The sequence below is a fragment of the Plectropomus leopardus genome, chromosome 4 (genome assembly GCF_008729295.1).
Source record: "Plectropomus leopardus isolate mb chromosome 4, YSFRI_Pleo_2.0, whole genome shotgun sequence".
Lineage (NCBI taxonomy): Eukaryota > Metazoa > Chordata > Actinopteri > Perciformes > Serranidae > Plectropomus > Plectropomus leopardus.
Window position 1 is genome coordinate 32,144,468 of NC_056466.1, and position 21,446 is coordinate 32,165,913.

The 21,446-nt window shown below is 38.1% G+C and overlaps 3 protein-coding genes across 4 annotated transcripts; 1 reads left to right on the forward strand and 2 right to left on the reverse strand.

Moving 5' to 3' along the window:
- Positions 1-1,490: 1,490 nt before the first annotated feature.
- On the reverse strand, positions 1,491-5,592 carry LOC121941456 (ladderlectin-like). Of its 2 annotated transcripts, XM_042484241.1 has the most exons (10): positions 5,549-5,592; positions 5,387-5,456; positions 5,253-5,297; positions 5,027-5,071; positions 4,141-4,209; positions 3,766-3,798; positions 3,338-3,429; positions 2,862-2,981; positions 2,612-2,711; positions 1,491-1,883 (listed from the first exon to the last, which is right to left on the reverse strand). In XM_042484241.1, the coding sequence occupies exons 2-10, from the start codon at positions 5,433-5,435 to the stop codon at positions 1,813-1,815; spliced, it is 624 nt and encodes a 207-aa protein (XP_042340175.1). In that variant the 5' UTR covers positions 5,436-5,456; positions 5,549-5,592; the 3' UTR covers positions 1,491-1,812. The 2 variants fall into 2 exon arrangements, with proteins under 2 accessions (XP_042340175.1, XP_042340176.1); XM_042484242.1 differs by lacking the exon at positions 4,141-4,209.
- A 4,589-nt stretch (positions 5,593-10,181) lies between these two features.
- LOC121942641 (ladderlectin-like) lies at positions 10,182-13,104 on the forward strand. Its single transcript, XM_042485905.1, has 9 exons — positions 10,182-10,225; positions 10,318-10,387; positions 10,478-10,522; positions 10,651-10,695; positions 11,371-11,403; positions 11,697-11,788; positions 12,143-12,262; positions 12,413-12,512; positions 12,848-13,104. The coding sequence occupies exons 2-9, from the start codon at positions 10,339-10,341 to the stop codon at positions 12,916-12,918; spliced, it is 555 nt and encodes a 184-aa protein (XP_042341839.1). The 5' UTR covers positions 10,182-10,225; positions 10,318-10,338; the 3' UTR covers positions 12,919-13,104.
- Positions 13,105-14,600: 1,496 nt separating this feature from the next.
- LOC121942002 (glutathione S-transferase theta-1-like) lies at positions 14,601-20,042 on the reverse strand (the record flags this gene model as incomplete). The annotated part of the gene is made up of 4 exons (XM_042485071.1): positions 14,601-14,847; positions 17,110-17,286; positions 18,317-18,467; positions 19,927-20,042. Coding segments are annotated over 4 exons (642 nt in total), but the record flags the coding sequence as incomplete, so codon positions are not given.
- Between the last annotated feature and the right edge of the window lie 1,404 nt (positions 20,043-21,446).

Consider the following 21,446-nt stretch of genomic DNA (forward strand, 5'->3'; position numbering starts at 1 on the left):
ATAGCAGAATTAAACATGTTTACAGCCTGGTACAAAAAGAAAATGGTTTTGGTCTCCATAGCTAATTTCAGCGCGTATGACAACAGGTGAATTGTTTTATAAATCATCCGCTTTCATTTAACCATTTGAAAGTCTGAGCTGATTGGCTTGATTTCTTCCAAAAACACGGGAAGAAGGAAATGAGAAACAAAAGAAGAAATAGTATTAAAGACCATTTGTGATTAATAAAGAAATTTAAAATTTAATTTAAAAATGCAGAAATGACATTCAAAAAATTGCTTAAAAATGAAAAACATTCTGTAACATATTTTTTTTAAATATGTAATTATTATCATTATTAATATAGTTTTCTGCTAGCTTTTCCATTTGCAATTTGTGGAACATTTCTTACCATGCTGCTGATTGCCTTTTTCCCATGTTTTTTAATTCAAAGGTGAAAATACTTGTGAAAGGCATCTGAGTGCACCACAGGAAAAGTAAAGTTGCTCCAGGTTTTAAAGGGTTATACAATATGTGCATTCAAAACCCTACTTTAGTAAAAGTAAGATGATAAGTAAATGACCTTGTTTTGCAATAAAATACCCCCGTGATTGCTTTAATATTATTTTAAGGCCAAAGTTACACATATTTAAGGACAGGGCTGTTTGAGTGGCTTTGGCTTCCAGTCAGTTCCACCCCTTGCTCTTCCACAGCTGGAGCCTCTCATCCAGATATGGTCACTTCTGGCTCTACAAACTGTCTGAGATAGACTGACACAAAGTGGAAAAGTGTGCTATGGTCTGACAAGTCCACATTTCAAATTGTTATTGGAAATTGTAGACATTGTGTCAAAGGACCATCCAGAGAATTGTCAGCACAAAGTTTAAAAAGCCAAATAAATGATTGTATGGGGTGTTTTAGTGCCAGTGGTTTTGGTAACTTCCACCTCTGTGAATGCACCAAAAATAATGAATGTACATAAAGGTTTTGGAGCAACATATGCTGCCATTCAGATGACAAATTTTTCAAGGACGTCCCTACTTATTCCAGCAACACAATGCCAAGCCACTTTCTATACAATTTAAAACAGTGTGGCTACATTGTGAAAGAGTGCGGGTAGTAGACTGTGCTGAACATAAAATGGCCAATCGCAAAAGGCCTTTAAAAGGAGTCTCATATTAGATGGTTAGACCAAAATTTAATATTCTGTCTTGTCTCTTACAGTAACACTGCCTTTTGTGTATACCATGATCATAAGATACATTAAACATTTACATGTCTTAATGACTTTCTTGTTTGGTTTTGCTTAAAGGAAGATCAAACATTGTTCAACTCCAACAAGTTTTTATTGCAGAACTACAGCCACAATCATAAAAAGAAATGTTTTACTACAAAAGTTACCGAACACTTAATCATTTAACACTTTGAAGAATACAAAAAGGAAAAGTATAATGCAGTTAGACATACAACAAAGTTTATAAGTTGGCTTTGAACAGAAAATTCTCCAGGCTGATCCGTCCCCAAAGGCCTCAGATGTGAAGTCTGTATGTCAACAATTGAAAGGGCTCTTGGCACAAATGAAGTTATAGGCAATGTTACACTTCTTACATTGTCTCATTCTTACAAGTCTTTATTATGAAACTGCTGCCACAAGAACAAATCAAAATGCTTTAACATGAAAGTTGCTTAACACTTGATCATTTCACACTTTGAAGAATACAAAAAGTAAAAGTATAATTCAGTAAAACACAAAACAAAGTACACAAGTTGGCCTCAGAGAGAAAAACTATCCAGGCTGATCCTTCTCAAGGCCTCAGATGTGAAGTCTGTACGTCAACACCCGAAAGGGTTCTTGGCACAGATGAAGTTATAGGCAATGTTACACCTGTTGTTTCCCCAACCATCTGAAAGTTGATGAAGAAAGGAAAAAAAAAATAACAACATTAACACATAAATAATTTGCTTCATAATGTTAATGTTCACTGTAAAATCATTTATTTGCCTTTAAAAAAAATAATAAAAGTTAAAGCTAGATAGCTAAAGCAAAGTTGATACAAGAATGGATGCTCAGGAAGGAAGGGACACTGGAAGGGGGGGTTTGAGGTTGGGATGCCTTATTGTGGATCCTACTGTGATTGACTAAAGTTCACTGTTGTTTGTCCAAACATAGCAGGAGCATGAATTCCTGAGGAAAAAAATCAGATTCAGAGTTACATGGACACTAAAAGAAAGCCGAGAGGGCCTCTGAGCTGTGGGCATAGACCCCACGGACCAGGCACACTGGGGTTCAAGAGGCAGTCATTGCCTGTGAGAGGGGAGTCAGGGACCACAGAGCATGTTGGACAACCAAAGGGAGGCCCGAACTCTTCAGGTTGCCCACAGTTGGCTATCCTCCAGTGTAGACACAGCCCTGGATATGGAGTGTACTACATGTTCTATGGGGCCTTGCTCCCCTCTTACCCGCTTTGACTGCCTCTCCAGTCCCAAAAAAAGCCCTCAGATTTTTACAAACAGAGATATATGAAGATTTATAAAAAAACTGGAAGAAAAAAGCTTAGTGGCGGTGGTCAGCATCAACACTCCCCAGACCATCAGCTCTAGTACTAACCCCAAAGCAAACAGGTGGACTTACAGTTGTTTCGTAGGTAGATGCAGGGGTAGCTGCTGGAGGACAAAGGTGAGTACCAGTTGGTGTAATAGAAACCCTCGCGGTCAATCCACAACCATGGGCCCTAAGAGACAAAGAGCAGGAGTGTAAAGACGTGTTGTCTCAGTCTCTTCATTTGCTTTCAGATCAGTCTTGAGTAAGTCTAGACCCCCTTTGGACCACGTCCTGGGTTTGATCTGGACTGACTGAGTGGTGTTTCTTCATGAATCCAGACCTGCAGGTTGAAGCCTCCCAGCCACGCTGTGCTCGAGCCGCCTGAGATCTGCTGCAGGAAGCTGTACTCTCTGGGGTTGGTGACCGAGGCCAGGTGGCCACCCAGGTTGTTGCAGTGCTCCTGTTGGACAGAGGACGCACACAGGAATCTTTGTGACTATACAGCTAAATATTTGTGTCATTTCTTTCTCCTGATGAATTGTCTTTAGCTCTGATGTGAAAAGTTCATCTTTTCATGGACTGATGGTGGCAGCCTGACTGATCTACCATCAGCATCCAGATGCTCCGTGTTGTGGAACATGTTGCGTTCCTCATGTGCTGCGATGGTACGTTCTAAACTAGCTTCACTGATTTAATAACAAAGTCTATCACATGACGGGAAAAGCACCAACTTCAGCCACATTGTTGACAGTGTGTACGAGCTCAGTGAGGCTGACTGCTCACAGTAACAATGTACAAGTGTTATAGCAGCAGTACCTCAGCACTGTACCAGGTCTTGGGAGTATTGACGAACAGGAAGCAGCGAGAGCCATGGGCGAACCAACCCACTGGACAGAAGTTATTACGAGCTGCAGACAGACAGAAGAGAGAGAACATTGACTTCAACAGAACACTTTCACAGACTGAATCACACTGACAATAGATCCTTTCTAATTTACTTTATTTACAGCCTCCTCCAGCAGAAACAGCTGTTCGAATGACACCAACATATGTCGAAAAGTATGTGATGTATTTTGGAGAATTGTTAGTAAAGTAAAAACTAAGCAGGTTAGTGAACAGCCTAAATACAGCCGTGGTCCTTAAGCACATTTGTGATATTTATGATTCTCTTAATGGTTTCATTGTTTTTGTGATGATGACCTCACTTCATAAAGGAAAGATTTAAACAGTGATGTTGCACTTACAGTCAGGCGCTGTTTCCTCCTCAGGCACTGGCTCTAAAAAATGTAAAAAAAATATATATATTTAATTAAAAAAAAAAAAACACAAAAAAAAGAGACGAATAAATAAATATATGATATACTGTACTTTCGGAGAATATCCACATGCAATACTGTCAGTTATTGAAATGTGTCAATATGTGTGTGTTTTGTTTTCTTATTGTGTGCATATTATTGTTTTAAAATGTCTATTGCACATACAGTACAACAACATGTGGAAGTACTGTGGTTAGGAAGTACTCGTTAAGTATAACTGATAACTCACATATGTACTTGATCGCTTAATTGACAATGAGAAGCTACAGAATATATTATTAAGTGATGTGGCTTTCTAAATACCGTTTCTGGGAACAGGCACAAAGTCTTCTGGCACAAATACTTTCACGTCTTTTGTCATCTTGTCCATCTCTGAAACATCAAAAGCTTCATCAGACCTCTTTTTCATCAAAAGTATTTGACATTACAGAACGCCACAACTACAAAATATCAAGTAAATCACATTAACATTGAAATGACAAAAGTTCAAACCAAACTAAGCATCTACAGCTCTGCTAGCAGCTCTGTGAGGCGGTTCTTAGGCACACCTGTGCTTTGACCCAAATGCTAACCTCAGTAAGCTAACATGCATTTTAGTTTACTGTGTTACAGTATCGTGCCAACATTAGCTAATAAGCACTGACACAAAGTACAGCTGAGGCTGATGGGAATGTCATTAGTTTTGCAGGTTGTTCTGACTAGACTAATAACGCTACATTCCAAAATTAATGTAATGATTTTCATCAAGCACAAGTCAGCACCAACTGCTCTGATCTGGTGGCCATCAGTTCTCAATCTCTTTGAGACTAAGGGGCTTTGCTGTGATAGAGATCATGGGACTGAGCTTTAGCTGCACTGCTCTGTTCTTCAACAGCAACTACACAAACAGTAAAATTGTTCTTGGTGGACATCTGCCCTTTCATTCAAATCCAACATTACAATCTTCTTCAAAAAAAAACATCTTATATTATTTCCCGTCAAACCACAAACAGTTTTGATTCAGAAAAACTCAAAACACAGCACTGAAACCTTCTGGTTGAACTTGTTTATCCTTGCTTTTGATATTACATGATAACTTGAGCTTTTTCAATTATTTGATTAGTTATTTTCTCACATGGCTGTCACAGTGAAGGCTCAGTAAAACATGAAACCAAACAGAAAAGCATTAGATTTAAAAGAGGACACTAACCAGGTTGAGCAACCATCTGTTCCTGCGGGACCTCCACTGCTGCTTCTGTGGACGAATCACATTAAGGTTGGTGTTAGTACAGGCCATTTGCTTGGCTCGGTTCTTGAGATATGCTAAGGGCACACATACAGACAGACGAATTTATAGGTTTACAGTTTTATATTTAGATGTTAAACGTAACGTCTCACTGTCTGTGTGTGTTACAGCAGAGAGCTTCAATACTGACCTGGAGCCTTTTCTTTACTTGTTTTCTCTGCGTCTGGTTGTGGAGCTGCAGATAAAAACACAACTCTGTCAGTAAGGCTATATACTACTCAACTCTTTGTGTGCTCTGTCTAAATGTTGTGTGTTGATTCTGACCTGCAAACGCAGCACAGAGGAGAATGGAGAGGACCAGGACAGTCTTCATGGTGATGATCAACAGACGGTTCTGTGTGGAGAAAAAACAACAGGCAGTAAATGTACAGAGAGAGCAGAAGCATGAGCTCCACTGAATGAACACAAACACAGCAGGTGTCTTACCTGTCAGCTAAATGTGAGCTGATGTTGTTCAGGTATCAACTGAGTGATGGAGTGATGATGAGGGGATCCCTGCTCTTTATATACGCACACCTGAAGCACACAGAGTCACCCTCTTGGCAGAACGTGCTGATGTTTGTCGATGACTCAGCGCTGTATGTGGGAAGATGATTGCAGCGTGCACAAGAGATATGAAGCTGATCTTTAATCTGTTTCCTGATGGCATGTAAACAATTAACACAAACCACTTCCTTGCTGTGATTTCAGATCAGTTTTATGTTTAAAAGAACAACAGTAAAACTGGACTGGATACTGAGTTACAGTCACAAGTAAGGACATATGAACATATGAACAGTGGTGATACAAAATGACACTGAAGTCAAAGTACAGAAGTAGAGCAGCAAAATGTACTTAAGGCATGCATAAAAGTGGACACTTATATAGAAGGAGTGCTCTCTGTCTGTCTGTCTTAACTGAACATTACAACTGCACTGGTGCAAACCCAAAGGTTTAAAATTTATATCATTTAAAAACTGTGACCAGAAATCAATACATTTTCCTTTAATTCCTGAATCAATAATGTTAAAGCTGATAATTCTATTTCGTTTTGACATAAAACAAAAACGTGCAACAACACATTAACATTGTCTAACAGAAAAGTCTCACAGAAAATGCCTTACAGATTTTTAAAAAGGTGCCATTACCTCAATATTTCCCCTCAATATTTTGAGTTAAATACAACAAGACAGGACAACATGCAAAACTCTTCTGCAGTAAATAGTCCTTCCTATTTTTATGAACAAAATTCAGACAACACACTTGTTTAAAAAACAAAAATGTTTCACAAAATAGATATACTCAAAAAAAACATTACATTACATAAGTTACATAAACACAAAAGCAAAGAAATGTGCACACAATAAACATACTATGAAAGGCACTTTCTGTATGTATGAAACATACTATGAAAGGCACTACTTTATTTATAATTAAGTTTAGTCGCACTTGGTTGAAAAATGTGCAGCATTAAACAATTAAATACAAAGTTTATAAAACCATTCATAAATTTCAGTTCTTGTAATACATTATCACTTGTTGTTAAAATAGCATTACATTTAGTGAACCATAGATTTGACTTGTTCAGGACTTAAAACTCAAAGTTTAGGACTTAGTAGTGACATTGGACTTGTCAGCCTTGAACTGGGACTTGCAAAGACTTGAGACTTATTCGAAAAACAATGATGTGTTACCGCCTCTGCTAGCGACTGTCCACATCTGTTACTTTCAATGTAATTTTGCATGTGAGTAACAGAGGCAGTATAACTGTTTAATCCATAGCAGTTTCATACGTGATACTTCCAACTACTGGGAATGGTGCTCTTCTATTGTGTATGTATTCATATTGAAATTCTGACATTGATTTGAGCCCCACCACTGTTGGGAGTAGCCCCATTGCTTGTAACTCAGACATGACTCTTGCCCCTAGTGGTTAATGTGACGTCACCTTTTTCCAAATGGAGTCCCACCCAACCTGAACCAATGAGCAAGTTGGGAAAATTTGCTCTGAAAGACGGGAATAAAACTATGACAGTATGCTGAGAAACCATTTGGCTATTTTCCGCTGCAGGAAGAGTCACATTCCAGCTGCCAGACAGCAGTGCTGAAGCTCTACTTTTATCACGTGACATTATTGACAAGAGTCTGTGTATTCATAAATGTCGGTAAGCTCTTAACAAACAGACAATAAAACGTTGTGTAATTTACCTTTAAGTGGGTGTCTCTCCCCATTGATTAAGGCAGTAACTTAAGATAAGAGAATCCAGTGGAGATTACAGTAACAATAAACAGACTTTAGACTTTCTTTATTCCACTCTGTTCCTTCAGATGTGCACAGAGCTGCAAGTAGGAAAGACGGAGAGAGCTAGCTAGTTAATAGGGTACAACAGGTGGATCTGTGTAAAATTACAGCAGAGAGAGAAGGCAATGAAACCAACATACAACCAGGGTGGTCTAAGGCCAATATGACACACAGAAGACCTGTCACAAACACTGCACGTGTTGTCCTAAAATGGCCCGGCACCTCTGTTTTTGCTTGGGACAGTTTGAACACTAATAGATCTATAAAACAGCTTCCCAATTTATTAAAATATGAGTTTTAAAACAGAATGCAATGATTTGCAAATCCATTTCTTGGCCTAAATTCCATTTAATACAGTTAAAAGACAAGATATTTAATTTTCAAACTCAGAGACTATGTTGGGTTGTTTTGCAAATATACACTCATTCTGAATCTGATGCCTGCAACACAAAAAAAATGTCAGGACAGGAGCATGTTTACTGCAGTTTACATCACTGCTTCTTTTAGCAACAATCAGCAAGTGTCTGGGAACTCAGGCTTTTTCCTTTCTTTTTTTTCAGCTCTTTTTTTGTGCTTCAAAACGTGCGACACATTTTCAATGGAAGACAGGTCTTGACTGCAGGCCAGCCTGGTTCCTGCATCTCTTTTATGCTGCAATAAGCAGGGGCGTCCCTGAGAAAGACAGATGGATGGCAGCAATGCTGCTCCAAAACCTATATGTAACCTTTCAGCATTTATGGTATACCATCAGAATATGATGGCTGAAAATAAAAGCCAAAAGGTAGTTGTTGTCACAAGGAAGACTCACATCAGTGCTTGTGACATGATGTGTGACAGAGTAAAGCTTACCTACTGATTGGATCATGACAGTCTTATATTGAATACCAATGGGGATACTCTTTGAGGATCTGCCACTGAATTCAGATCAGTGTAGTGTCTGATGCTGACAGCATTGGACAGTGGGAAAGCATAATGTTCAGAGGTAAGCAAATGTGAAAATGGAACAGTTGACTTATGCTGCTCTGTAATTTTTCTTGGTTATTCTATGGTTGGACAAACAATTCTTGGCGGAGCACCCAACCCAATCAATCGGCCGCCACAACCCATGGTTAAAGAAGTGAGAAACAGCGGCCACTCTAGGCATATCACACACAGCTATAGATGAAGTTCATGATTGTTTTAAGAGCTTACCGACATTTATGCAATACACAGACTCTTGTCAATAATGTTCACGTGATAACAGTAGAGCTTCAAAACTGCTGTCTGGCAGCTGGAATGTGACTCTTCCTTTCGAAATAACCCAAATGCATTTCTCTAGCATACTGTCAATCAGCTTCACTTAACCCGTATTTCAGAGCAAAACTTTCCCAACTTGCTCATTGTTACAGTTGGGTGGGAGCCATTTGGAAAAAGGTGACGTCCATTAGCTTACTAGGGGCAAGGTAATATTTCATACAGGTTAACCAAGCAATGAGTCTTTACTGACCCGATAACTTAATGTTGTGGGTTTCAAATCAATGTCAGTGGATTATCTTATGAATACATACTGCCTCAATAAGAAGCAAGCACCATTCCTTAATAGTTGGAATTATCATTTCTGAAACTGCTATGGATTAAACATTTATTATACTGCCTTTGTTTCACATGTAGTTTTACATTGAAAGTAACAGATGTGCGCGCATCGCTAAAGCAGAGGCCATTTTAACACATCATTGTTTTGCGAATCAAGAATGCTTTTTAAAAGTGTATCTTTGCAAGTCCCAGTTCAAGGCTGACAAGTCCAATGTCACTACTAAGAAAAAACTTTGAGTTTGGAGTCCTGAACAAGTCAAAATTTATGGAAGATTAAGCATGTTTCTGTCCTGTCTTGTTGTATTTAACTCATAAATATTGAGGGGAAATATTGAGGTAATGATTTCATTTTTAAAAATCTGTAAGGCATTTTCTGTGAGACTTTTACCCTGTTAGACTAATGTTATGTGTTTTGCACGTTTTCGTTTTATGTCAAAACGAAATAGAACTATCAGCTTTAACATTAGTTGATTCAGGAATTAAAGGAAAATGTATTGATTTCTGGCACAGTTTTTAAATGATATAAACTTTTTAATCTTTGGGTTTGGACAGTGCAGTGTAATGTTCAGAAGTAAGCCTAAATGGCTTATTTTGCCCATATTTTTGGTAGTTTCATGATTTTGTCATTCCATGGTGCAGCTAACAAAAATGTTGGCATGGTGACCCCAACCAAACCATCCCCTGCAACAGCCAAGGTTGTAGATTATAGTTATAGATTAAAATAATGACATAGTTATAAATTTAACTGCCAGGATCTGCTTTGCTTTTTGAGTTTTTTTTTTTTTTAAAGACAGACAGAGAGCACTCCTTCTATATAGATGTCTACTTTTATGCCTTAAGTACATTTTGCTGCTCATACTTCTGTACTTTGACTTCAGTGTCATTTTGTATCACCACTGTTCATATGTTCATATGTCCTTACTTGTGACTGTAACTCAGTATCCAGTCCAGTTTTACTGTCATTCTTTTAAACATAAACCTGATCTGAAAAATCACAGCCAGGAAGTGGTTTGTGTTAATTGTTTACATGCCATCAGGAAACAGATTAAAGATCAGCTTCATATCTCTTGTGCACGCTGCAATCATCTTCCCACATACAGCGCTGAGTCATCGACAAACATCAGCACGTTCTGCCAAGAGGGTGACTCTGTGTGCTTCAGGTGTGCGTATATAAAGAGCAGGGATCCCCTCATCATCACTCCATCACTCAGTTGATACCTGAACAACATCAGCTCACATTTAGCTGACAGGTAAGACACCTGCTGTGTTTGTGTTCATTCAGTGGAGCTCATGCTTCTGCTCTCTCTGTACATTTACTGCCTGTTGTTTTTTCTCCACACAGAACCGTCTGTTGATCATCACCATGAAGACTGTCCTGGTCCTCTCCATTCTCCTCTGTGCTGCGTTTGCAGGTCAGAATCAACACACAACATTTAGACAGAGCACACAAAGAGTTGAGTAGTATATAGTCTTACTGACAGAGTTGTGTTTTTTATCTGCAGCTCCACAACCAGACGCAGAGAAAACAAGTAAAGAAAAGGCTCCAGGTCAGTATTGAAGCTCTCTGCTGTAACACACACAGACAGTCCAACCGTAAGATTGACATCTGACTATGAAACTGTAAAACTATAAATCTGTCTGTATGTACGATGACATTCATGTGATTCGTCCACAGAAGCAGCAGTGGAGGTCCTGCAGGAACAGATGGTTGCTCAACCTGGTTAGTGTCCTCTTTAAATATCATGCAGAGTTTGTCTGTTTGGTTTCATGTTTTATTGAGAAAATTAACTGAACAAATGATTGAAAAAGCTGAACCAGTCAGATAATATCAAATGTGAGAGTTAACAAGTTCCAACTGAATGCTCTTCTTTAAAGTTCCTGTGTTTTGGGTTTTTCTGACTTTTCAATGTTTGTGGTTTAAAGGTAAAACTATTTCTAAATAAATTCTCCCTGAACGATACTTGTACATGATATCTATAACAGCACAGACCCTGAGAGTCAAAGAGCATCTTTGTAGAGTTTAAGAACTGATAACCAGCAGATCAGAGCTGGTGTTGCTGACTTGATTTAAAACCAACATTTGTCACCTTTTCCTTTATGTGTAGTCAAGTCCTAGGTGACCTGTACTCTGTGTTCATGCTAATTAGCTAATGTTAGCATGATTATGTAACAAACTAAACTAAAATGGTGAACATGGTCAGCGTAGCTGCTAAACATCAGCTTGTTAGCATTTAGGTCAAAGCACAGATGAGTCTATCACAGCCTCACAGAGCTGCTAGCAGAGCTGTAGATATTTGGTCTGTTTTTTTTAAAACTTTTGTATTAACATGATTTACAGAGGACATGGTCTCCAAATGTACAGTATTTCATTTATTTACTTATATCTTTTTTTCAGCACCTGTGTCTGAGGGGGGAGCAGCACCTGATTGTAAGAGCCACATCACTGTTTTAATCTTTATGTTCATTAATGAGTGAGCTCATCATCACAACGACACCATAAAAAAGTGGAAATAAAAATAATAGTCAAACACCTCTCTGCAAATATCACAAATGTGCTTAAGAGACCAGAGCACTCGTTTCAAATGTTAGGCTGTTAACTACAATCAGCTTAGTTTGTACTTTACTGCTAACTATATATAGAAAGGATCTATTGTCAGTGTGATTCAGTCTGTGAAAGTGTTCTGTTGAAGTCAATGTTCTCTCTCTTCTGTCTGTCTGCAGCTCGTAATAACTTCTGTCCAGTGGGTTGGTTCGCCCATGGCTCTCGCTGCTTCCTGTTCGTCAATACTCCCAAGACCTGGTACAGTGCTGAGGTACTGCTGCTATAACACTTGTACATTGTTACTGTGAGCAGTCAGCCTCACTGAGCTCGTACACACTGTCAACAATGTGGCTGAAGTTGGTGCTTTTCCCGTCATGTGATAGACTTTGTTATTAAATCAGTGAAGCTAGTTTAGAACGTACCATCGCAGCACATGAGGAACGCAACATGTTCCACAACACGGAGCATCTGGATGCTGATGGTAGATCAGTCAGGCTGCCACCATCAGTCCATGAAAAGATGAACTTTTCACTTCAGAGCTAAAGACAATACATCAGGAGAAAGAAATGACACAAATATTTAGCTGTATAGTCACAGATTCCTGTGTGCGTCCTCTGTCCAACAGGAGCACTGCAACAACCTGGGTGGCCACCTGGCCTCGGTCACCAACCCCAGAGAGTACAGCTTCCTGCAGCAGATCTCAGGCGGCTCGAGCACAGCGTGGCTGGGAGGCTTCAACCTGCAGGTCTGGATTTATGAAGAAACACCACTCAGTCAGTCCAGATCAAACCCAGGACCTGGTCCAAAGGGGGTCTAGACTTACTCAAGACTGATCTGAAAGCAAATGAAGAGACTGAGACAACACGTCTTTACACTCCTGCTCTTTGTCTCTTAGGGCCCATGGTTGTGGATTGACCGCGAGGGTTTCTATTACACCAACTGGTACTCACCTTTGTCCTCCAGCAGCTACCCCTGCATCTACCTACGAAACAACTGTAAGTCCACCTGTTTGCTTTGGGGTTAGTACTAGAGCTGATGGTCTGGAGGGATGAGGGAGGGACACTGCTGGGATTGTTTGTTACATCATGAAGCAGATAGTTTAATAACTCTTCATATATCTTTGTTTGTAAAACTCTGGGGGCTTTAATTGGGCTGTGACTATATGTAAAAATGTGGCCTAGTTCTTTTGCTCTTTTACTCAATTCTCTGTGGAAAAAGGCAAATATGTGATATTACTGTGAACACTATGGCTTATTGTTTGTTGACAATTGAAAAGACTAAATGTTTCCTAATGTTTTTAATTTTTCTCTTTTTCTTCATCAACTTTCAGATGGTTGGGGAAACAACAGGTGTAACATTGCCTATAACTTCATCTGTGCCAAGAACCCTTTCGGGTGTTGACGTACAGACTTCACATCTGAGGCCTTGGGAAGGATCAGCCTGGATAGTTTTTCTCTTTGAGGCCAACTTGTGTACTATGTTTTGTGTTTTACTGAATTATACTTTTACTTTTTGTATTCTTCAAAGTGTGAAATGATCAAGTGCTAAGCAACTTTTGTGTTGATGCATTTTGAGTTGTGATCGTAGCAGCAGTTTCATAATAAAGACTTGTAAGAATGAGACAATGTTTGATCTTCCTTTGAGAGTTTGGTTGAAAAGTTGTTGTTGAAGTTCAGCTGTAGTCTGAAGATGACGGGTCATTCAGCTCAGAAAGTTACACTGGTTGTTTACCAGGCTTGTATGAAAGCCGTTTCAATAAAGTACAGCGCAGACATCTCAGAACTACAGCCTTGATCTGTGGTTTTGGTGCTACAAGAGATATAAGAATTACACAACATTTATCAGGTAGGTCATAGTAAGTTATGGTTTAAGTGTAGACATATTTCTAACCTCGTCATTAATACAAATTACAATGAAGTAGAAGAGCAAATTCTTATTGTAGGCATCATCATTAATAAGTAGCCCCAATTACATTTTGTGCCAGTTAAACTAATTATTTGAGTTCTTGTTGTGTTGTTTTACTAAGTAAAACAGTGTTAACGTATTCAATCATGTTATCAGCACTGAATAGGACAAGCTGTCTTTTACTTTAGTTTTTTTTTTGTTTGTTTGTTTGTTTTTTTCTGTTTTATTTTGATAGCGAGAGAAGATAATGTGTACCAAAGAGCCTGGGAATGGACTCGGATCTCGACTGCTGCTGCAGGGAACCAGCCTTCATGGCGTGAACTTCAATAGCTGGTTGAGCTACAGGGGCATCCCAAAATGAACCATCCCCTCTCAAGATTTCAGTCAAACACATAATTCTTTAATTCTTGAAAAATCATTAACATGTTGTATCTCCTGACACTGAGCACAGGCGATTAAGTGCATTTATATACACAGTGAAGTATTAAAGGGGAACAACAGCCATTTAAAACATTGATATTATTCTGGAGATTATATAATATGATAGAAAATATACTGCAACCTGCTCTGCGACAGGAAACTGCTAGGTAGCTTAGTCATCACACCGGCCCTTGGGATTTGATGCAGGTGTATTCCAGGTGTTTAAACACCCTTTAACATCTGAATTGACCTCTGTTTTGTTGTGCAAAAATATAAAGCAAATATATCTTTTTTTTTTTGATTTCCTGTCCATTTTGGTTTTTTACTTATCGTTATTGTCACTTACTACCAGGTAATTTCTCATAACTTTTTACTAATTTATATTTTTGTTGGCCATTTCTTGTGAAGTTTTTTTGTTGTTTTCTTTTAAATGTATTTACTTATTTTTGTCGCTTATTTCCACTTAAGTTTCTGATTTTTTTAATCAGATCAATTTTAACTTTAATTTGCTCAGGTTTTGAAGGGTAACAGCGTAGCGTGAAGTCGACACTCAGCAGACTCAAATCTTCACTGCACCGTCGGCTGCTGAGCTGCAGAAAGACGCTCTAATGTTCACTTTCAATGTGCTACATGACAACTTTGGTTATAAATTTCCTTTCAAGTAAAAGAAAAAGCAATTCTTACAGTGTTTTTCTTACAAGTGGACTCTAGGTGGTGAATGTTTCCCTCAAAAAATGGCTAAAATGCAGGAAAAAATATGAAAAAAAGGTTGATTGCACTTTAATCTAAATTGACCAAAACTTCTCTTCACAGGAATAACTTGAGGATTTTGGGCTTGAAGAACTCCAACTTGCTGCCGTCTATATGCTTCATGCTCTCCAGAGCTCCCAGGATCATCTGGTGGGCTTCGTCAAACAGCTCCTTTCCGATGGCGGCCTGGACTCTGTCTCGCCACGCGCTCAGCTTGGGTCTCCCGTCAAACACATCCAGGCCAGAGCCCACGGGCTGTCAGTGAGAGAATCACACAGAAGGCCTGTTAACCCTTTAAGCATTAATATTACACACACACTCAGATCACGCACTTTTAAAAATATTATACATTCATATTATTGTCTGCTTTCATTTTGTTGATTTTTTAACCATAATCAGTCCTAATCATATATGTCAAATATTCATTAATATTCAGAATGTTTTACCCTTTAAATGCCAGGTTTTTGTCATGATGCCACTAAGTTTTAAGTACTTTTTTTTTTTTTTTTACAAAAAAATTTATTATTTTCAATATATTACATGCTAAGTCGATTTTTGAAGCCTAGCTAATTAGGAGCAACACTGACTTTTATACATTATTATTTTTTTGTTGCGTGTCAAATACTCACACTCATGCCACTCTGCACACAAAATGCGCTTTCTTAAAATCAGGCTTTTTTAACCAACATCAGTCCTAATCATAAATATCACATATTCCGTAATTTTCAGAATTTTAACCTTTTAAATGCCAGGTTTTCGGCACGATGCCACTATGTTTTTAGATAGAAGAAAAGAATGAAAAAAACAGATTATTTTTAAAATACTTCAACTCGTTTGTTTTTGTGTTTTGTTTTGTGTTTTTTGTTTAATTATCATAGTCTGGGATATGTCAATGATTAGCAGCAACATTGATTGTGATAGTGCACCCAGTGGAAATAGTATTTATTTTCTCCATGTACCAAATATGGTTAAAAAATTTAAAATGACATCAGCAGGTGAAAAATAGTAAACATGGCAAATTCTAAGATTAAACAAAAAAACCCCAATCTTGCCAAAATGTATGCCATATGCATGAACGCAGCCAAAAGTCTAAGAAAATGAAGAATGAAAACTGGGTAAGATACGGCAAACAGTCCCTGAGGTGTTGATGTGGAAAAAGCCAACCCGTCAGCCATCCGCTGTGACCACTAACCCATAACGTTCTCATCAATGCAGAATGGTTCATAATAACCAGTTCCTTTAACAAGAAAGCAAATACTAAATGCATAACTTCCAGTGATTTATCAAAACCTGCTGAAGTGTTTCAGATACTGTTCTGGTCACAGATACACACAGAACCAAAATCCAGGTTTTCTTGCTAAGCAGGAGCTATTGGGTGCAGCTGTGATGTTTCTCTCAGCTGCTGGTGATCAGCCTGCTGGGAGCTTATTTAGGGAGGTTTCCCTGCTCAGACAGCTGTGTGTCTCCAGAGTCAACACCTTCAGTTGGCTTTCTGTGCGTTTTTTTGTTTTGAGTGGAAATCTTAGTCAAGTGTGTGTTGGAAGTGTAATTGTTCTTGTGGCCGTTCATTTTTTTCCCCTCTATTCAGTGACTCACACTTAGGTTTGGGACCAATTCTTTTGGCTTGTCAATCATTTTGATAGAATCAGTGGGTGTCTGCGGAGACTTTTATCCCAGTTTCCCAAACTGCGACCTGTGTCCTTCAGGGAAAGTTGGAATTATGTATTTCAATCACTTTTCTACCCTTCAGGCAGCCCTTTGTATCACTTCATTTATTTTCACTTTCACTTTATTCCACTCGTGGAAACAGACATTTTCAAATCAAACCCCAAGCTATTTGCTATATTACATTCCGTGATGGAAAAGGGTCGAGGAGAAAATCTGATTTTAAAAGTGAGCCCCTTATGAGGGAAATGCACTGACACCATGGGCAGATCATGGCACAACAGGCCCCAGGGCACTGATATGCAAAAGTCACCACCACCTTTCCTACAGAGAAGCAAGACAAGCTAGGCGGGTTTCCATTGACCCTCAAATTGCGCAAACTGAAATTGCGAACATAAAATACGTCTAATGGAAATGCAGCAATTTAAAAAAGAAATTATCACAAAAGGTTTTTACGCTCACATGAGGTGGTATTTCAGGCGATTTGTAAAAGTCAGATTTGGCAAAACTGCAATGTAAACACTTTTTGCTATGGCTATGTGCTTGTCAGTAGGAACTGGCTCCCTCATGATGCAGCAGGAGCAACAAGAGCTGTTATTGCATCGCGAAACTCCCTCATACATGGCCGCTCCCAAGTCTGGCAATAAAACGATTCTGAAAAGACGCAAAGCACTGCCCCTCTCAAATCAAGTAGAAATAGAAAAACACATTCAAACATCTTAAATAATGATCTTCTTTAGAAGCAGGTTTGCAGTCGTGTAAACAGGCTCACTGTGCAAAAACACTTGAACAACCCTTCATGAATTCTCTGAATTTGGTCCATTGTGATTGTAGAAGGCCCTTTCAGCTCACCTGCATAATCTCAACAATGGCAACCAGGTCAGCTAGTGAGATATGATCTCCTGCAATGAAAGGCCTGTCCTGGATAAACTTCTCCTCCATGAGTTTCAGTGAGCCGTTCAGGTCCTCCAAGGCTGAGTCCAGCTTGTCCTGCGGGACATCCACGCCCAGAATCTTGGGAATCAAAACCTACAAGAACAAACACAAGACTTTCGTTTGTGTCTCCGGGAAGCGCACATGAAATAACACAGTACTCCACTCTGACAGTGAGCTTGTCCTTGATACAAAATGTTTGAATTCCTTGTAAAAACACTTTTTAGGAGAAAGAAGATACAGCAGAAACAATAACAGAGCAGAGTGTGTTTTTTTCCTGAAAAAAGACCAAGAAAACCTCGTGACTTGCTCGGACAGCACGGGGAAAACAAAAGTCAAACGGCTCGGCTTGTCAGCGCACTCTTGTCTTCTCTCACACTGCTAAGTAGGAAGAAGGTTAACCCTTTCCTCACTCTCAATTTAAAGCCAGTTGAGATTCAAACTCAGGACTGAGGCTACGACACATCACCGCAACACCACTGTTACGTGACGCAGGAAAGGACTTGCACATAGCTACTGTAATTCCCTAGCAGGGAATGTTTTGACAACATTGGTTAACGTTACATACAAGTTGTGATTATGTTTTAAAGAAAAAAATTTACTCCAATGTACCAAGAACGTTTCAAGGATGTTTTTCATTTCAAATAAGGTTAAATGCTGACTAAGACAGTAACGTTTGAACTGCAGTATTCTGAGGATGTTTGGTGATGTTGAGAAGTGCTCTGTTCTTTTTTATAAAACATTCCCACAATGTTATAAGAGAACACTGGAAGAACATTTTTGAAAGCAACATTTAGGAAATGTTTTCAGGATGTTATTGAGGGTTGAGATTACAAAACCTGTTTTATAAAATGTTCCTTAATGTGAAAAAAAAACAACATTTTTTTAACATTTTTTGATTTTTTTTTAGAGAATGTTACCTGAACTTTAATAGGAACATTCTGGGAACTAAAAGAAAACTTGCTGCTGAAAACATTACGAAATTGAACCGTTCGCAGAACGTATTTTGAACCAAAAGTTGCTAGTTGGGCCAGCGCTGATGTTTTCCTTGCAGCTGACGTCACTCCTCCGGAAGCTGGAGGTAACAGCTGATGCAGGAAACCAGGACAGGTGTCAGTGAACTCACCCGCAGCCAGAACATCTTGGATCCATGCCAGCGGATGCCGGTGTGCTGCCATGACAGATACTCATTGATGCGAGCACGCTGCTGGAGGTCAGCTGGGTACCAGAAGTTTGGAGTCTTAAACTTCTCAGCCAGATAGAGCAGGATGGCGATGCTGCAGAGGCAAACACATGACTGTGTAAAGTCCCCCTCCACTCAAACATGTGCTTTTCTGTTTATGACGCCTGAAATGTCTGACTTTGATCATGCTGACTTGTATCTGTGCAAAAGTTTGTCACTAGAGAGGTGCTTTTAACCCTTTAATACCTGAATGGGCATCAGTGTTTCTTTGGCTGCATTTAGATGCCCTTTAACCTTTTAACACCTGGATCGAAATTACTTTTCTTGTGCTGCACTGAGACGCGTTTTACTTGTATTAAAACCTTTTTCTAATTTATTTCAAAAACACAGAAAAACAAATTAGGAAGAAGTTTGCAACTTGGCAAGAAATATCTCGCAAACTAAAAAAAAAAAAAAGAAGCAGAAATTGACAAGGAAATTATCTGAAAATTGGCTTGGGGGGATTATTAAATATGCTTAAAAAATGAAAACTATATTTTTAATTCTATTAATAATTCATTCAAAATGTTACAGGAAATAAAATGTATTTAATTTTTAAGAACTTTTTGAGGCAATTTACTTGGGTTTTTTGTTGTTTTTTTTTTACTTTTTATTCTTATTTTTAGGTAAATTTCTTTCTCGTACTATTTTTTTTTTTGTTAATATTTGGGTCATTTCTTGTTGAGCTGCTCATCACCGTCTTCCCATTTTCAGTTTTTTGGGGAAAGAAATCAAGCCAATTTGCACAGGTTCCAAAGGGTCAACCAGTATTTAAACCTTTGAAACTTTAAAAAAAAAAAAAAAAAGAGGTTTAATTTTCTTCAAAAACATGGGAAAAGGCAATGAGCACATTGCAAGAAATTAGTAAAAGGTGACAAGAAACCAGCCTGAAAATTAATGTTTAAAAAAAGGAGAAAGAGAGAGAGAGAAATTAGAGGATTATCAAAAAGTGTATTTCAGTATTAGTAGTATCACAAACCGATATATATTTGATTTATTGACAAAGGGGACATGTACAGAACATCCGCCCTAAGTTAGAATATTGTCCTTATTTTGCACAATGAGTGAATATCACATTTGTTGAAAAGCATTGTATTTTATGTCTCCATCTGCTGGTGAGCCATCATGATAAAAAATATGCATAATATGATGTTAATTCCACTATAGAAGAGACCCGATGATCACTGGAATTAAGTGGGGAAAAAAGATGGATATATCAACACTGTTTGTCTGCCAAATGAGTTGTTATGATTCGGCATATCAGATATCTAAAAAAAATCAATATCCTGCATCCCTAGTCTACAAACTATATTTATCATTCATTATCATATTTAGTATAATATTTCTTATTTTATTTATTTTTTAAAAGTCATTTCCTTGTATGTTTTTTTTTTGTTTTTTTTTTACTTTTTTTTAACATAACTAAACATAAAACATTACCATTCATACAAGTACACAAATGTGTCTGGAGGGAGACTTAAGTGATTTATGTCAAAGAACATTGAAAGAAGCACCTTTCAGCCAAGCCGAAGTCTCCATCTCGCATAGCAGGAACTTTTCTTATCAGGCTTATCTTCCCAAACTCTTCTAAATACTGCTCACCTGAAACCAGCACACAGGCAGGGGGCAGTCAGCAGCAGCATTTAAGATTTTAGTCTGGAATTATCTAGAGCTACTCACAAAGGCACTAGATGCCGCTCTGCATATGGAGCTACTAACTGATAGGACAGTATATTTTTAGCACTGGCTTTACTTAGATTCATGGACGGGACTCAAACCTCCACACTTGTTTGGTACTAACTAAAGTGAGTCCATGGTGCAGAGAGTGGAAACTGTCCACTAAAAAGAGATTATTTTACACAACAAAAATAAATGTGCTTTCTTTCTTGTCCTCTTAATCAAAATGACCACTCAGGTTAATCTTGGGACTACAGCTGGGCAATATATCAATGTGTATTTTATCAATGTGCAATAAATTAATGTGTAATATGTGCATATACTGTATATCAATGTGCAATATATCAATGGGTATTATATCAATGTGCAAAATATCAATGTGCAATATGTGTATACATATTACATAATATTACATATTACATATATATAAATGTTCATTATATCAGTGTTTATTTCATCAATGTGCATAATATCAGTGTGCAGGAGATTTTGGATTATATCATACTTTTGGTATTTTCCTGGTTTATGGTAAATTGGTGTATTTATCTTTACCCACTTTGTCATTATATTCACATTATTGATGATTATTTATTAGAAATCATAATGTGTAAATATTCTGTGAAAGCACAAATAGTCAGCCCTACAATATGATCACACTATCAATATCAAGGTATTTGGTCAAAAATATTGTGATGTTTGACTGTCTCCTCATCGTCCAGCCCTACTTGGGGCCCCTTTTGGGGGTATCTAAAGTGTTATTTTGATAACCTTAGGGGCATTCAACTCTTAAAGGCTGTATTTTGTATTTATACCTCCGGAACTCTAAAATCCACGAGTGGGTTTGAAAGGTGTGTTTTCTTTAAAAATCTCAAAACTTCACTTCATTGTGAAATACAGTTATTTGTGATGTAGGGAAGGTCATGCATTTTCACCAGGCATTCAGGGAAGCTCAAAGAAATATATTTGTAGCTGAAAAAATAAAAACAACAACAAAAAACAAAGTTACACCCCAGCCACCCCCCTGCTCTAATAAATAAAGTACAGTCCCTTACCAAAACAAAGGCGTTGTATTTAAATTTTAACACTTTGTGTTTCAAATATATTTTTTAAATTATTATTATTATTTTACATCCTGTTAGTCTCTAGAAAGACTGCTTTGTAAAATAAAAAAGGGTTGTTTGTAAAGAAAAAAGTAAATTTGAACTGATCAGGCAATGTGATGTTGCCACCCACCTAAACACAAAAAGAAGACTCAAAAATACTGAATGTACCTGTAATGTTACGGTTGCAGCTGTGCACTGCAGTTAACGATGGAAAGCGTTGTCCATACAGCAGCATACGGAAGCCCTAAGCGGAC

What these genes read in the sequence shown, in the direction of transcription:
- LOC121941456 (XM_042484241.1), bottom strand. Translation starts at nt 5,435, where the DNA reads ATGAAGACTGTCCTGGTCCTCTCCATTCTCCTCTGTGCTGCGTTTGCA. An exon ending in TGTGCCTGTTCCCAGAAACG is followed by an intron (nt 3,799 to 4,140) that starts GTATTTAGAAAG and finishes TACATTTTTTAG; the next exon opens with AGCCAGTGCCTGAGGAGGAA. An exon ending in AGACCTGGTACAGTGCTGAG is followed by an intron (nt 2,982 to 3,337) that starts GTACTGCTGCTA and finishes TCTGTCCAACAG; the next exon opens with GAGCACTGCAACAACCTGGG.
- LOC121942641 (XM_042485905.1), top strand. Translation starts at nt 10,339, where the DNA reads ATGAAGACTGTCCTGGTCCTCTCCATTCTCCTCTGTGCTGCGTTTGCA. An exon ending in AAGTAAAGAAAAGGCTCCAG is followed by an intron (nt 10,523 to 10,650) that starts GTCAGTATTGAA and finishes ATTCGTCCACAG; the next exon opens with AAGCAGCAGTGGAGGTCCTG. An exon ending in AGACCTGGTACAGTGCTGAG is followed by an intron (nt 11,789 to 12,142) that starts GTACTGCTGCTA and finishes TCTGTCCAACAG; the next exon opens with GAGCACTGCAACAACCTGGG.